Source organism: Lycium barbarum, chromosome 7 (genome assembly GCF_019175385.1).
Source record: "Lycium barbarum isolate Lr01 chromosome 7, ASM1917538v2, whole genome shotgun sequence".
Classification (NCBI taxonomy): domain Eukaryota; kingdom Viridiplantae; phylum Streptophyta; class Magnoliopsida; order Solanales; family Solanaceae; genus Lycium; species Lycium barbarum.
This window is the reverse complement of record NC_083343.1, coordinates 131,844,609-131,859,685: the sequence shown is the minus strand read 5'-3', so window position 1 is coordinate 131,859,685 and position 15,077 is coordinate 131,844,609. Positions and strand designations below refer to the sequence as shown.

At 29.8% G+C, this 15,077-nt stretch overlaps 2 protein-coding genes and 1 non-coding gene across 3 annotated transcripts; 1 reads left to right on the top strand and 2 right to left on the bottom strand.

The window, feature by feature from the left end:
* The first annotated feature begins 1,654 nt into the window (after positions 1-1,654).
* LOC132604648 (U1 spliceosomal RNA) lies at positions 1,655-1,814 on the top strand. The gene has a single exon (XR_009568768.1). It is a non-coding gene; the product is annotated as a U1 spliceosomal RNA (small nuclear RNA).
* Positions 1,815-3,914: 2,100 nt separating this feature from the next.
* Positions 3,915-6,589, bottom strand: LOC132604482 (transcription factor MYB108-like). Its single transcript, XM_060318007.1, has 3 exons — positions 6,243-6,589; positions 5,374-5,503; positions 3,915-4,779 (listed from the first exon to the last, which is right to left on the bottom strand). The coding sequence occupies exons 1-3, from the start codon at positions 6,433-6,435 to the stop codon at positions 4,215-4,217; spliced, it is 888 nt and encodes a 295-aa protein (XP_060173990.1). The 5' UTR covers positions 6,436-6,589; the 3' UTR covers positions 3,915-4,214.
* A 4,222-nt stretch (positions 6,590-10,811) lies between these two features.
* LOC132604481 (MYB-like transcription factor EOBI) lies at positions 10,812-13,358 on the bottom strand. The gene is made up of 3 exons (XM_060318006.1): positions 13,058-13,358; positions 12,190-12,319; positions 10,812-11,675 (listed from the first exon to the last, which is right to left on the bottom strand). The coding sequence occupies exons 1-3, from the start codon at positions 13,260-13,262 to the stop codon at positions 11,111-11,113; spliced, it is 900 nt and encodes a 299-aa protein (XP_060173989.1). The 5' UTR covers positions 13,263-13,358; the 3' UTR covers positions 10,812-11,110.
* Positions 13,359-15,077: the final 1,719 nt, after the last annotated feature.

Below are 15,077 nucleotides of genomic sequence, written 5' to 3'. Positions count from 1 at the left end.
AAATATTAATAAATTTGCCGATTTTGTATTCGTAGCAAACATTAATATAATAAAATTTTAGATACGAAGCACAAACTACAATGTTATATTAATCGTGTTTTGAACATAATATATACTCTCTCTCTCTCTATATATATATATATATATATATATATATATATAATCACTATTCAAAGACAACTACATACACATAGATGCACTATAATTTAAAGTGTTGGGTCCGTGCGCAGCACGGGCATAGGCCGTCTAGTTACGCTAAGAAGAAAGAATCATACATCCCTTGAAAATTTGACATCAAGTGATCGTTCAATATATATGAACCGAATTTCGTGCTAAAATACCTGAAGTTTAGTCAATTAACGTGGATTTCATGTAAAAATGTTTGAGCTTAAATCATGGATTGCCTGAATTTCATGCAAAAATGGCTGATGTCCAGTCATATTGACATGAACATCATGCAAAAAAGGTTGCAGTTTAGTCATACATGACATGAATTTCATGCAAAAATAGTTGAAGTTGCTTGCTTCCAAATTATCTGGAATCACACTGCAATCCAAACTTCGAACGCGTATCTTAGAATTCAAACTCGCACGCCTGAAGTTGATGCAAAAGTGACTAATCTTGCAAAATTTTAGAAACATTAGCTATAACTTAAATGTAGGTCTTGAAATCGGCCATATGAGCACTTCCCCGTTCTTCTCATGAGAGTTAATTTTATCTAAGATAATAACTATTGCAAGTTTGCAACGTATGTGGCAGAGTAGAACTGTTCAACTTGATAACATTACTTTGTCAAATTAATGTGCCACACTTTTTTTTTTTTTTTTAAGTTCTTTTTATATTTGAATACAATTCAATTTTAATGTTTTATTTTATTTTCAATTAATGAGATAATTAATTTATAAACACACAAATATTTATAATTTATTTTAAATCATAAATTTAAAGAGTTTTTTTCTCTTAAAAGAATAGAACTGTCTTTTATTTACCCGATCCAAATATAAGAGATTATTTTTATCATAATAATGTACTAGGGGTATACGTGGCAAAGAGTAGAATTGAGATGAGCACGTAAACTTTGAAATGTTTGTAGCTATGGCTGCCTTAGGAAACCTACAAGTAGCTCTACTTTTGGACCACTTTGATGTCATCTGTGCAAGCCACCTGTAGTACAAGTATTCCAACATCAACTTTTTTTTTTTCTCTCCATTTTTTAGAAGTATTTTTTATCTATATATATCGAAAATGACGGTCGTGCTCATCTTATATTTAACTGTACAGTTTTGGGCTAGTCAGACTCACACTACTGTAGATTTTTTTTTTATTCAGTGAAAAATTTAAGTTATAAAATATAATTTTTTTTTCACTTCATTCATATTGAATCATTTCACCGAGAAAAACACATGATGGAAAATAAGTTCTCATTGAAACGCTGAGAAACTTCCTCATTTATTCATGTGAAAACATTACTATTTAGATTTTTCCCACCGACATTCGAATGAAATAGTCACAAAATATTTTTCACTAAAAAAAATGGTGATTTTTTAGTAATGTTATGTAGTGTGGACATCAATGCTAATGCAGAGTGTGAGAGTAGCTTAGTTGGTTCTCCGCCCTTCACCATTTTATTTGAAAAACAAATTCAAAAACACATTTACTTACATGGATGGGGTCAATAGCGATCGAGAAGGCCCATAGCCTAGGTTAGTAACCTCCATTACATTATGGAGTGGTGCACACCTAAAGTCAGTCCAAATGGTCGAGCTTACATCATAGTTTATGGTAGCTTGTGCATGCGTTTGTGCGGCCCCTATAAAACAAAAAATAAAGAAGGGGCAAAGTTGAGCTTATAGGATTAAATTTAACTTAAAAAAAGAACGAGTTATGTGTTTGATTTCTCAGAAACATTAGCTGAATCGGTTGCATGCTATAACGTAAAATTTACACGGGATGCGATCCTTAATAGTTCACGATTTGGCGGAAGACAATGTTCTAAGGTTGCGGGGACTCATTCTGACTGAAACAAGGGGCGGCCAAAGAAGAAACTAAATTGAGATTTATTTGCTCTCATAAATAATAATTGTTAATCTCATTAGTCATTAGTGACATTAGAAGACACTCAGGTAGCATTCACACGATATGATTATAATAACATAATTGTAATGTGAGACTTTACACTAATAGGAGAATTGAAGAAATTGCATATTAACTATATTTGGACAATATATATATATATATATATATATATATATATATATATATATATATATATTACAATTATAGACAATCTAAAGAGTTTTGTAGTACTTAGTTACATTGTAACTATTTAGTTAGATTGCCAATTAAAAAGGATTTGCTCTTTCAAATATTTGCCCTTATATTTGTTATTTATTACTTCATATACCAAAATATTTTTTCAACAAATCAAGATATTTTCAAACTCTTTTTGGTAATACATCACTCCTTAGACTAACTTTTTGGAGGTGAGGTATTACCATGATTTTTTTTTTCTATGTCTTATTTTTGCCCCTACATTATTTCTTTTTTACTTGGGTTGCCACATCCACTATGGTGCATATAATTTGAGCCCTTCAAAAATACTTGAAAAATTGTGCACGGTGGTCATATCATCTGATAGAAATAACTTTGCACAAAGATATTCTAAAATGGTAATAATAATAATTTTCGAGAACTCATGGCGGAGCGTCAGCCATATTTTCTTAGTAATTCTAAAATGCCATTAAATTTCTCTTGATCTAAATTTTATTTAAAAAAAATATTTTGAATATATAAAGGTTCAATGATGTAACAATATTTATACAATAGAAAATAAATTTTAAAATCGATCCTTAGAGAAAATAAAAATGAGAAGGAATAAAATTATTAGATATATACGTCGTTGCACCGAGACATGATTTGATTATTTAAATTTATCCAATGCTAATGTATTTGGGGCTATATCATAGTTATAATATTATTATAACACAAATTTAGAAAATATATTAGATAAAGAAAAAAAAGAAAAGAAATATCATTTCCTCACATGCATTTCTTGAAAGGAAAAGAAAACTTTTAATTAAGAAAAATCATTATTTTTTTCATATATCTTTTAAATATTTTGAATAGCCAAGTATTGAGATTTATAGTACTTTTTACATAGTTTTTAAATATATAAAATTTCAAAGACTTAAAAAATTTATGCCCAAATTCACTATTAAAATTAAACTATTTGACTCTCAAAATTTAAACTGTGACACATAAATTAAAACTTAGTGATTATTTTATTACCTTGATCTTGGGCCCGGACTCAGCACGGACTTCTTGACACTAGTATATATATAGTTGAGAATATGCCACTTCTCCTTAATTAATCATTGCTGCCGTACTTTTTTCCCCTTAATGGCTTAATCTTGATTCTAGAACAAGCACAAGGGTCTTTTCTTTAATAAAAAAAAAAAATGGGTTCAGTCCCCATAGACTATATTTCTAAAATTCTATGACTTTGGTCTAAGATTAGAATAAGAAGCAACAACGACATTTTCACTAGTAAATTTATACGTAGTGGAACCAATTGTATATGCACCCTCTTTCAACATTGTAATAGTATTCATTTTACACTTATAAATCCCTTAAAACATAAGTTTCTTAAAATAAAAAGAGTTAAAAATTTTATGCACTGACAATGTAAAAAAATATTTATATAATTAATTTCTAAAATATTTTCAAATATCTCTTGAAAACGTTAACTGGTAATCTGATAAAAGAAATAAGATGAAAAGACTCGACATAATATTGCAGTATAATTAGTATATGATGTGTAATTAATTCGTAGTTTCAAGTATTCTTTTCATCCTTCAAATGTGGTAGTGTCTATTGATAGGTTAAAACTTGTAAAAATAATTTAAAGCATAGTATAAACAAAGCACCATATAAAAACTGTCCATTCAAAGAATAAAATTCTGAAAGAAGTAAATGTTACAAATCCTTTCAAACCCTCAACTAAAAGAAAGTAAATGTTACAAATCCTTCACAAAGGCTAATGTATATGTATCTCACACATTACTAAAGATAGAAAGGGATAACTATTCTTTGGTTGAATTGTACTAAGTAATTAATGACCCTACTTTTGATTTCTACACTTGATGATGTTTACTCTAATTGTACTTTATTCAAGACAAATTTGTTAAAATGAACTCAAACCTCAGACCTTATTGTTAATTGAGTTGCTGTTGTAAAAACAACATATCCTCAATATTCCACAAATTATCTGATACGTCATCCAAAAATAATTGGCTCACGTTTTGCTGATTATTATCAATATCCACTGTTTTGAAGTCTAGTGTACCATGTTGAAAATAACCTGTGGGACTAATCAAGGATTCTCCATAATCACTTTGATTAAGAGGGTAATTAGTGTAGCAACTATCAGACATGTCTGAAACTTGTGTCCCCATTGAATTCTCTGATGAAGCTGTTGTTGTTGTACTAGAATAATTCTCTTGTGTGAAACTCATGATTGGAACAATATTATTGTTACTAACAATATTGTCATTTGTTTGTTGAATTGACTGTTGATTAATCACCTGATTATTTGAATCGGAAGAAGCTTGAATTCTCTCAACTAGCCTTGGCATCCATAAATAACGCAATGTATCTTTGAATTGTTTGCTATTGACATCACATTTTAGATGTTTGGCATGCTTTTGCACTCGAGTTCTCCAGTAATTTTTGATCTCGTTATCTGTTCTTCCTGGTAAATATTGTGCAATTTTTGACCACCTACAGCCAGAAAAAAGAAGAAGAGATTAATATAATTTTATGTTTTCACTATCAAATTATTTTAAATTATAACTACACACAGAGATGAAGCTAGGTGGACACAATTGTCAGAAAATTATGTTGTGTCAATAGAAAAAATGATTTTTTTACTTATACATATTGTTGAATCTCCATGATATAGAGAAAATACAATAATAATGTAAAAATCACTAATTGATTTACGCAAATGCTCTTTTTATGCCACCATTTAGAATTTTGTCTACTTATTAAAAGTTGTGCATATATATAGCCCTTAGAACTTCAAACATTAGAATGTTATCTAACGTCTATAAAATTGTAGATTATAGTCAAACGTTTTCTCGTAAGATTTTCAATTTACTCAGAAGAGGACTTTAAATTGTGGTCTAAAATGTCCTTAACTTGTAACAGTTATCCGAAAATGGGACGACCACCACTTTTTCTTTTTGAATTTACAATTAATAGAGAATGATAGACCATGGTCTAAAACTTTGCCAACGTTAGATGACATTCTAATTCTACGGTCGATAAAATTTATAAATATATCCCTTGAGAGTCTGAGACTGACAAACATACCTATTGCCCCATCGAGAATGAAGTTCAAGAATCAAAAGTTGTTCTTCAAGTGTAATATTTCCACGTCGAACATCTGGTCGAAGATAATTAAGCCATCTTAACCTGCAGCTTTTTCCTGTCCTGTTCAATCCTGTTTAATTAATCCATGCCATATATTAATTAGTATTAAATTCCATATCACACAGCTTATTGGAAAAATTAAATAAAAAAGAACGAATAATACCACTCTACTACTGCAACTACTTTTTTGTTTAATAATAATCATGCCAATTTTAATTGTTTTATCTTAGTGGGAAGATTGGATGATTCTCTACTTTAAAAAAGATTACTTATATGGTACGGAAAGAAATTATCCACCATACACCAAACATGAATCTTTTTCTCTCCTCATGAACTATCCTACAATAAAAAAAGAAACAAAAATGGAAAAATAGAAAAACAGAACTGAAAAAGAAAGCTTCAAGGCGTGAAAATTCCTCTTATATTGATAAGAGATAATATAAGTAATTCTGTTTTGGACATATATAATAAAGTCACCCATCAATACTTTCAGATTTTTCTTGACCACTCCACGAAGAAAAACCATAATATGTAGAGTTGGAAGAAAAACTACTCAGAATAGTCATCTCATTTCATTAATTAACATACATATTTTTTCAAATTTAAAATTAAAATCTGAATTCAAGTTTTAAATAAAAACCGAAAGTACGAAAGCTTTTAATAAATAAAGCCTTCAAATTCTTTTCTGCCTTCCATTGTCAAACATTAATAACACTTCATATCTATTACTAGTATAAACTATATATCTAACACACACATACTAAAAAAATCAAAAAATTCTTTTACGCTGTCAGTATATAGAAATTTACCTGCACAACGAGCGAGGGAATTCCAACGACCTTCGCCATGAAGAGCTATGTTATTCATAAGAGTTAAATCTTCTTCAACAGTCCATGAACCTCTTTTGAGGTCCATATTATTATCTTCATCACCATTTTGATTGTTGTTGTCACTACTAACTTCTCTTCTCGAACCAAAATCAACACGTTGATGATGATCCATCGATAATATTTTATGTAAATAGAGAAACTGAATTAATCGATACAAAAAGGATCTTGATTAATTTCTTATTCTATAGAGAGAGAAGAGAAAGATATATAATAAGAAGAAGTGATGGGGCTTTATATAGAGGCATAAAAAGAGAGAGAAGTTTGAAAAAAATGGTGAGTAGAACGTGGAAATTAGATTGAAATTAAAGAAGAAGAAGTTGTATTTAATTTTAATTAACTTATAATCTCAAAGAGCCGTATAGGGAAATTCGTCTTCTTTTTGGACCACATGTTTACTTCTAAAGTTTAATTGATGAAGTGTAATTGTGTGTGTTAATTAATTAATTACACTTAATGACTTGAACTCGTTTTGATATTTTTTGACTTTGTCTCTCTCACTGTATTCACATTTTAATATTAGTTCCATGAATCAATTATTTATACATTTCTTTTTAATTCCTCCCCGCCACCAAACAAGTTGTCATGGATTTGCTGACTTTCTAACTTCATTTTTCTATCTTAATCCACTAACATTTGAAATTGAAACTTTTATGGTATAATGTTTTTCTTAACATTATCAGGTCGTTTTTCAAAAGATATTTATAAGTAAATCTTCCTTAAATGATCAGATTTATAATCTTAAAAATACATATCATTAATTTGCTATAACAGATAAAAACATAACCATATAAAATATCACCACGTCACCAACTCTCACTTCATATCCTGCTACGTCTAATAAGCCTAAGTGGTTCAATACACTACTAAAAATGCGAAATTACAATAGACATTGTTGTCTGAAATGTCATCAAAAATATGAAATTCCCAACAGAAAATTCATTGAAAACATTTCTAACAAGTCAATTTTCGATGTAATCCGTTGAAATTTTCGTGGCAAATCCACCTTTTTTTTTCAGTAGTGATTAGGCTATTTGCCTATTCTTTGTCTATAGAAATTTCGACGGCTATTTTTAGTGGCTCATTAAGGTAGATATGTAACTTAATGTGAATAAGGGCTACGCAGTTATGCTGTTGAGGCCTGCGTAATTTAGTAATTTAGAACAAGTAGCTGTACGTAATGCACTTTTCATGCCCTTCCCTATAGATTATATATAGGCAGTATTTATGGTTCAATAAATGTGTAAATCCTACTTCATATATGCTTAGTCCTTTTTAAACAGCTAACTAATTAAGTACTCCTTATAGGGATTAAGCAAACTGTTAGTCGTTCATTAATATCCAAGATTGATTTACATGTAAAAATTAAAGGGATATATTACACGTGCAGCGGATACACAATATTTATTTTATTTTATATGTATGAGTATGTTTTCATAAAGTTTGTATATTACATTGCGCCGATGCAGCTTGAGAATAATATAAGTAATTTTTAATTTATGATAGAAAGGAACTTCTTAAAACCAACATAATCTTGGAGGCAAATTACTAAAAGATCAAATTATGATAATAAACCAACACTGCTTTCATCAAAAATTTACGCAGATTACCGTATAATAGATGTCCAAAAGAACAGTTACATCCTCTTTTTTAAATTTGGTGAAAGCAAAAATCAAGAAAATCTTAAAACACACGGGGAAGGAATATGGAAGATTAGATTAATTCAAGGATTAAGAAAATTAAGCAAGGATGTATCCATCCGAAGCCACCGGCCATCCTTTGCTTGCATTCACTAATGATTTATTCACTAATGCCTAGGTTAGTAACCTCCATTACATTATGGAGTGGTGCACACCTAAAGTCAGTCCAAGTGGTCGGGCTTACATCATAATTTATGATAGCGTGTGCATGCTTTTGTGCGGCCCCTATAAAACAAAAAATAAAGAAGGGGCAAAGTTGAGCTTATAGGATTAAATTTAACTTAAAAAAAAAAAAAGAGTTATGTGTTTAATTTCTCAGAAGCGTTAGCTGAATCGGTTGCATGCTATAAAATAGAATTTACACGGAATGCGATCCTTAATAGTTCACGATTTGGCGGAAGACAATGTTCTAAGGTTGCGGAGACTCATTCGGACTGAAACAAGGGACGGCCAAAGAAGAAACTAAATTGAGATTTATTTGCTCTCGTAAATAATAATTGTTAATCTCATTAGTCATTAGTGACATTAGAAGACACTCAGGTAGCATTCACACGATATGATTATAATAACATAATTGTAAAGTGAGACTTTACACTAATGGGAGAATTGAAGAAATTGCATATTAACTATATTTGGACAATATATTATTACTATTATATAAGCAAATGTGGGGACTTTTGTAGTCCTCACAATAATTTTCCAATTTTTTAAAAACTTTTTAATTAATTACTTTTAGGTTCTAATCTTATTTATTTAAGTCAATTTTTTTGTTTTTTGTTTTTAAGGTCTACTTTTCAAAAGCTATCGAACCTGCGGACTTTTATAGTCCTCACAATAATTTCCAATTTTTTTAAAAACTTTTTAATTAATTACTTTTAGGTCCTAATCTTATTTATTTAAGTCAATTTTTTTGTTTTTTGTTTTTAAGGTCTACTTTTGAAAAGCTATCGAACCTCCTACCTCATTTTTCATGTTCTTTGGTTTTCTGGTTGGTGCTCAATATTCGCATTTGAGCCCAATTAATCCAGATAATTCGCACTGTATCGCGCCTATTCGGGGGGAGCGCTTCCTCCAAAGATTTTTTCCATATCCATGTTCGAACCCCTAATCCCTAATTAAGAGAGGAGTATCTCCTCCGCTGCACAAAGTTAAATTATGTATTTGTCTTAAAAGTTCATTAACTATGTATAGATTATTTATTTAGAACTAAATAACTTCAGAAAATTAGGATAAATAAGTTATAAATGTCAAATTCTGGCTCTACATTTGATTTGAAGTAAATATTTTCATCAAAATGGAAGTTAAAATATTAAAGGAGTGGAATGAAAATTTTGCTTTCATATAACTACCCACTTGTGGGACTACAATGGTATATGGCTGTTGTTGTACACTTGTACTAACACAAATTATATTTCTTTAGTTAAAATATCTACTTTTATATCTTGAGTTTGAGCCCGGGCCGAACCCCTAATTCCTAATTACGAGAGGAGCAGCTCCATCCGCTGCACAAGTTAAATTATGTATTTATCTTAAAAGTTCATTAACTATGTATAGATTATTTATTTAGAACTAAATAACTTCAGAAAATTAGGATACATAAGTTATAAATGTCAAATTCTGGCTCCACATTTGATTTGAAGTAAATAATTTCATCAAAATGGAAGTTAAAATATTAAAGGAGTGGAATGAAAATTTTGCTTTCATATAACTACCCACTTGTGGGACTACAATGGTTATATGGTTGTTGTTGTTGTTGTACACTTGTACTAACACAAATTATATTTCTTTAGTTAAAATATCTACTTTTATATTTTGAGTTTGTGCTCGAGCTTAGCATGAGCCTCACATAACTAGTATATATATATATATATATATATATATATATATATATATATATAGAGAGAGAGAGAGAGAGAGAGAGAGAGAGAGAGAGAGAGAGCCTGTTTGGATGGGCTTAAAATAAGTAGCTTATAAGCCAAAAAAAAATAAGTTGGGGTAGGCTAACTTAGAGCCTGTTTGGATGGACTTATGCCTATAAGCTGTTTGCAGCTTATAAGCTAAAAAAAATAAGCTAGGGTAGTCTAACTTATTTTTTTTGGCTTATAAGCTGTTCTCAGCTTATAAGCTGCTTTAAATAAGCTAAGTCAAATGAGCCCAATTATTTTTTTAAACTTATTTTAAGCATAAAATGACTTTAAGCTGACCAGCCAAACACTCAAATATACGAGAATATGCCACTTCTCCTTAATTAATCATTGCTGCCGTACTTTTTCCCCCTTAATGGCTTAATCTTGATTCTAGAACAAGGACAAGGGTCTTTGCTTTAATAAAAAAAGGGGTTCAGTCCCCATAGACTATATTTCTAAAATTCTATGACTTTGGTCTAAGATTAGAATAAGAAGCAACAACGACATTTTCACTAGTAAACTTATACGTAGTGGAACCAATTGTATATGCACCCTCTTTCAACATTGTAATAGTATTCATTTGACACTTATAAATCCCTTAAAACATAAGTTTCTTAAAATAAAAAGAGTTAAAAATTTTATGCACTGACAATGTAAAAAAATATTTATATAATTAATTTCTAAAATATTTTTAAATATCTCTTGAAAACGTTAACTGGTAATCTGATAAAAAAAATAAGATGAAAAAACTCGACATAATATTGCAGTATAATTAGTATATGATGTGTAATTAATTCGTAGTTTCAAAGTATTCTTTTCATCCTTCAAATGTGGTAGTGTCTATTGATAGGTTAAAACTTGTAAAAATAATTTAAAGCATAGTATAAACAAAGCACCATATAAAAACTGTCCATTCAAAGAATAAAATTCTGAAAGAAGTAAACGTTACAAATCCTTTCAAACCCTCAACTAAAAGAAAGTAAATGTTACAAATCCTTCACAAAGGCTAATGTATATGTATCTCACACATAACTAAAGATAGAAAGGGAAAACTATTCTTTGGTTAAATTGTACTAAGTAATTAATGACCCTACTTTTGATTTCTACACTTGATGATGTTTACTCTAATTGTACTTTATTCAGACAAATTTGTTAAAATGAACTCAAACCTCAGACCTTATTGTTAATTGAGTTGCTGTTGTAAAAACAGCATATCCTCAATATTCCACAAATTATCTGAAACGTCATCCAAAAATAATTGGCTCACGTTTTGCTGATTATTATCAATATCCACTGTTTTGAAGTCTACCGCACCATGTTGAAAATAACCTGTGGGACTAATCAAGGATTCTTCATAATCACTTTGCTTAAGAGGGTAATTAGTGTAGCAATTATCAGACATGTCTGAAACTTGTGTCCCCATTGAATTCTCTGATGAAGCTGTTGTTGTTGTACTAGAATAATTCTCTTGTGTGAAACTCATGATTGGAACAATATTATTGTTACTAATAATATTGTCATTTGTTTGTTGAATTGACTGTTGATTAATCACTTGATTATTTGAATTGGAAGAAGCTTGAATTCTCTCAACTAGCCTTGGCATCCATAAATAACGTAATGTATCTTTGAATTGTTTGCTATTGACATCACATTTTAGCTGTTTGGCATGTTTTTGCACTCGTGTCCTCCAGTAATTCTTGATCTCATTATCTGTTCTTCCCGGGAAATGTTGTGCAATTTTCGACCACCTACAATAAAAAAAAAAGAGATTAATATAATTTTAAGTTTTACGCTATCAGACCGTTTTAAATTATAGCTACTCACAAAGATGAAGCTAGGTGGACGCAATTGTCAGAAAATTATATTTAGTCAATAGAAAATAATGAATTTTTCTATTTATACAAATTGTTGAATCCCCTGGATATAGAGAAAATACAATAATAATGTAAAAATCGATTTACGCAAATGCCCTTTTTATGCCACCATTTAGAATTGTCTATTTTTTAAAAGTTGTGCACAATATAGCTTTCTCATAAGGTTTTCAATTTATCCAAAAAAGATTTTTAAATTGTGGTCTAAAATGTCCTTAAGTTATAACAGTTATCCCAAAAAGGGGCAACCAACACATTTTTTTTGAATTTACACTTAATCGAAAATGATAGACCACAAGTAAAAATTTTACAGACGTTAGACGGCATTCTAATTCTACAGTCGTTAGACGATAAAATTTATAAATATATCCCTTGAAACTGATAAACATACCTATTGCCCCAACGAGAATGAAGTTCAAGAATCAAAAGTTGTTCTTCAAGTGTAATATTTCCACGTCGAACATCTGGTCGAAGATAATTAAGCCATCTTAACCTGCAGCTTTTCCCTGTCCTCTTCAATCCTGTTTAATTAATCCACATATTAATTAATTAGTATTAAATTCCATATCACACAGCTTATTGAAAAAATTAAATAAAAAAAGAACCAATAATACCACTCTACTACTGCAACTACTTTTTTGTTTGATAATAATCATGCCAATTTTAATTGTTTTATCTTAGTGGGAAGATTGGATGATTCTCTACTTTGAAAAAGATTACTTATATGGTACGGAAAGAAATTATCCACCATACACCAAACATGAATCTTTTTCTCTCCTCATGAACTATCCTACCATAAAAAAAGAAAAAAAATGGAAAAATAGAAAAACAGAACTGAAAAAGAAAGCTTCAAGGCGTGAAAATTCCTCTTATATTGATAAGAGAAAATATAAGTAATTCTCTTTTGGACATATATAATAAAGTCACCCATCAATACTTTCAGATTTTTCTTGAGCACTCCACGAAGAAAAACCATAATATGTAGAGTTGGAAGAAAAACTATTCAGAATAGTCATCTCATTTCATTAATTAACATACATATTTTTTCAAATTTAAAATTAAAATCTGAATTCAAGTTTTAAATAAAGACCGAAAGTACCAAAGCTTTTAATAAATAAAGCCTTCAAATTCTTTTCTGCCTTCCATTGCCAAACATTAATAACACTTCATATATATTACTAGTATAAACTATATATCTAACACACACATACGAAAAAAATCAAAAAATTCTTTTACGCTGTCAGTGTATAGAAATTTACCTGCACAACGAGCGAGGGAATTCCAACGACCTTCGCCATGAAGAGCTATGTTATTCATAAGAGTTAAATCTTCTTCAACAGTCCATGAACCTCTTTTGAGGTCCATATTATTATCTTCATCACCATTTTGATTGTTGTTGTTACTACTAACTTCTCTTCTCGCACCAAAATCAACACCAAAATCAACACGTTGATGATGATCCATCGATAATATTTTATGTAAATAGAGAAACTGAATTAATCGATACAAAAAGGATCTTGATTAGTTTCTTATTCTATAGAGAGAGAAGAGAAAGATATATAATAAGAAGAAGTGATGGGGCTTTATATAGAGGCATAAAAAGAGAGAAGTTTGAAAAAAATGGTGAGTAGAACGTGGAAATTAGATTGAAATTAAAGAAGAAGAAGTTGTATTTAATTTTAATTAACTTATAATCTCAAAGAGCCGTATAGGGAAATTCGTCTTCTTTTTGGACCACATGTTCACTTCTCAAATACTCTAACTTAGTTTTTTTAGCTTACAAACTGTTTGCAGCTTATAAGCAAAAGTCCATTCAAACAGGCTCGAAGTGTAATAGTGTGCGTTAATTAATTAATTACCCTTAATGACTTGAACTCGTTTTGATACTTTTTGACTTTGTCTCTCTCACTGTATTCACATTTTAATATTAGTTCCATGAATCAATTATTTATACATTTCTTTTTAATTCCTCCCCGCCACCAAACAAGTTGTCATGGATTTGCTGAATTTCTAACTTCATTTTTCTATGTTAATCCACTAACATTTGAAATTGAAACTTTTATGGTATAATGTTTTTCTTAACATTATCAGGTCGTTTTTCAAAAGATATTTATAAGTAAATCCTCCTTAAATTATCAGATTTGTAATCTTAAAAATACATATCATTAATTTGCTATAACAGATAAAAACATAACCATATAAAATATCACCACGTCACCAACTCTCACTTCATATCCTGCTACGTCTAATAAGCCTAAGTGGTTCAATACACTACTAAAAATGCGAAATTACAATAGACATTGTTGTCTGAAATGTCATCAAAAATATGAAATTCCCAACAGAAAATTCATTGAAAACATTTCTAACAAGTCAATTTTTGATGTAATCCGTTGAAATTTTCGTGGCAAATCCACCTTTTTTTTCAGTAGTGATTAGGCTATTTGCCTATTCTTTGTCTATAGAAATTTCGACGGCTATTTTTAGTGGCTCATTAAGGTAGATATGTAACTTAATGTGAATAAGGGCTACGCAGTTATGCTGTTGAGGCCTGCGTAATTTAGTAATTTAGAACAAGTAGCTGTACGTAATGCACTTTTCATGCCCTTCCCTATAGATTATATATAGGCAGTATTTATGGTTCAATAAATGTGTAAATCCTACTTCATATATGCTTAGTCCTTTTTAAACAGCTAACTAATTAAGTACTCCTTATAGGGATTAAGCAAACTGTTAGTCGTTCATTAATATCCAAGATTGATTTACATGTAAAAATTAAAGGGATATATTACACGTGCAGCGGATACACAATATTTATTTTATTTTATATGTATGAGTATGTTTTCATAAAGTTTGTATATTACATTGCGCCGATGCAGCTTGAGAATAATATAAGTAATTTTTAATTTATGATAGAAAGGAACTTCTTAAAACCAACATAATCTTGGAGGCAAATCACTAAAAGATCAAATTATGATAATAAACCAACACTGCTTTCATAAAAAATTTACTCAGATTACCGTATAATAGATGTCCAAAAGAACAGTTACATCCTCTTTTTTAAATTTGGTGAAAGCAAAAATCAAGAAAATCTTAAAACACACGGGGAAGGAATATGGAAGATTAGATTAATTCAAGGATTAAGAAAATTAAGCAAGGATGTATCCATCCGAAGCCACCGGCCATCCTTTGCTTGCATTCACTAATGATTTATTTTTTGAGACTACATTTTTGGAAATACTTCCAAATTCATTGCACTGTTAAAGCCACCGTATCAAACAA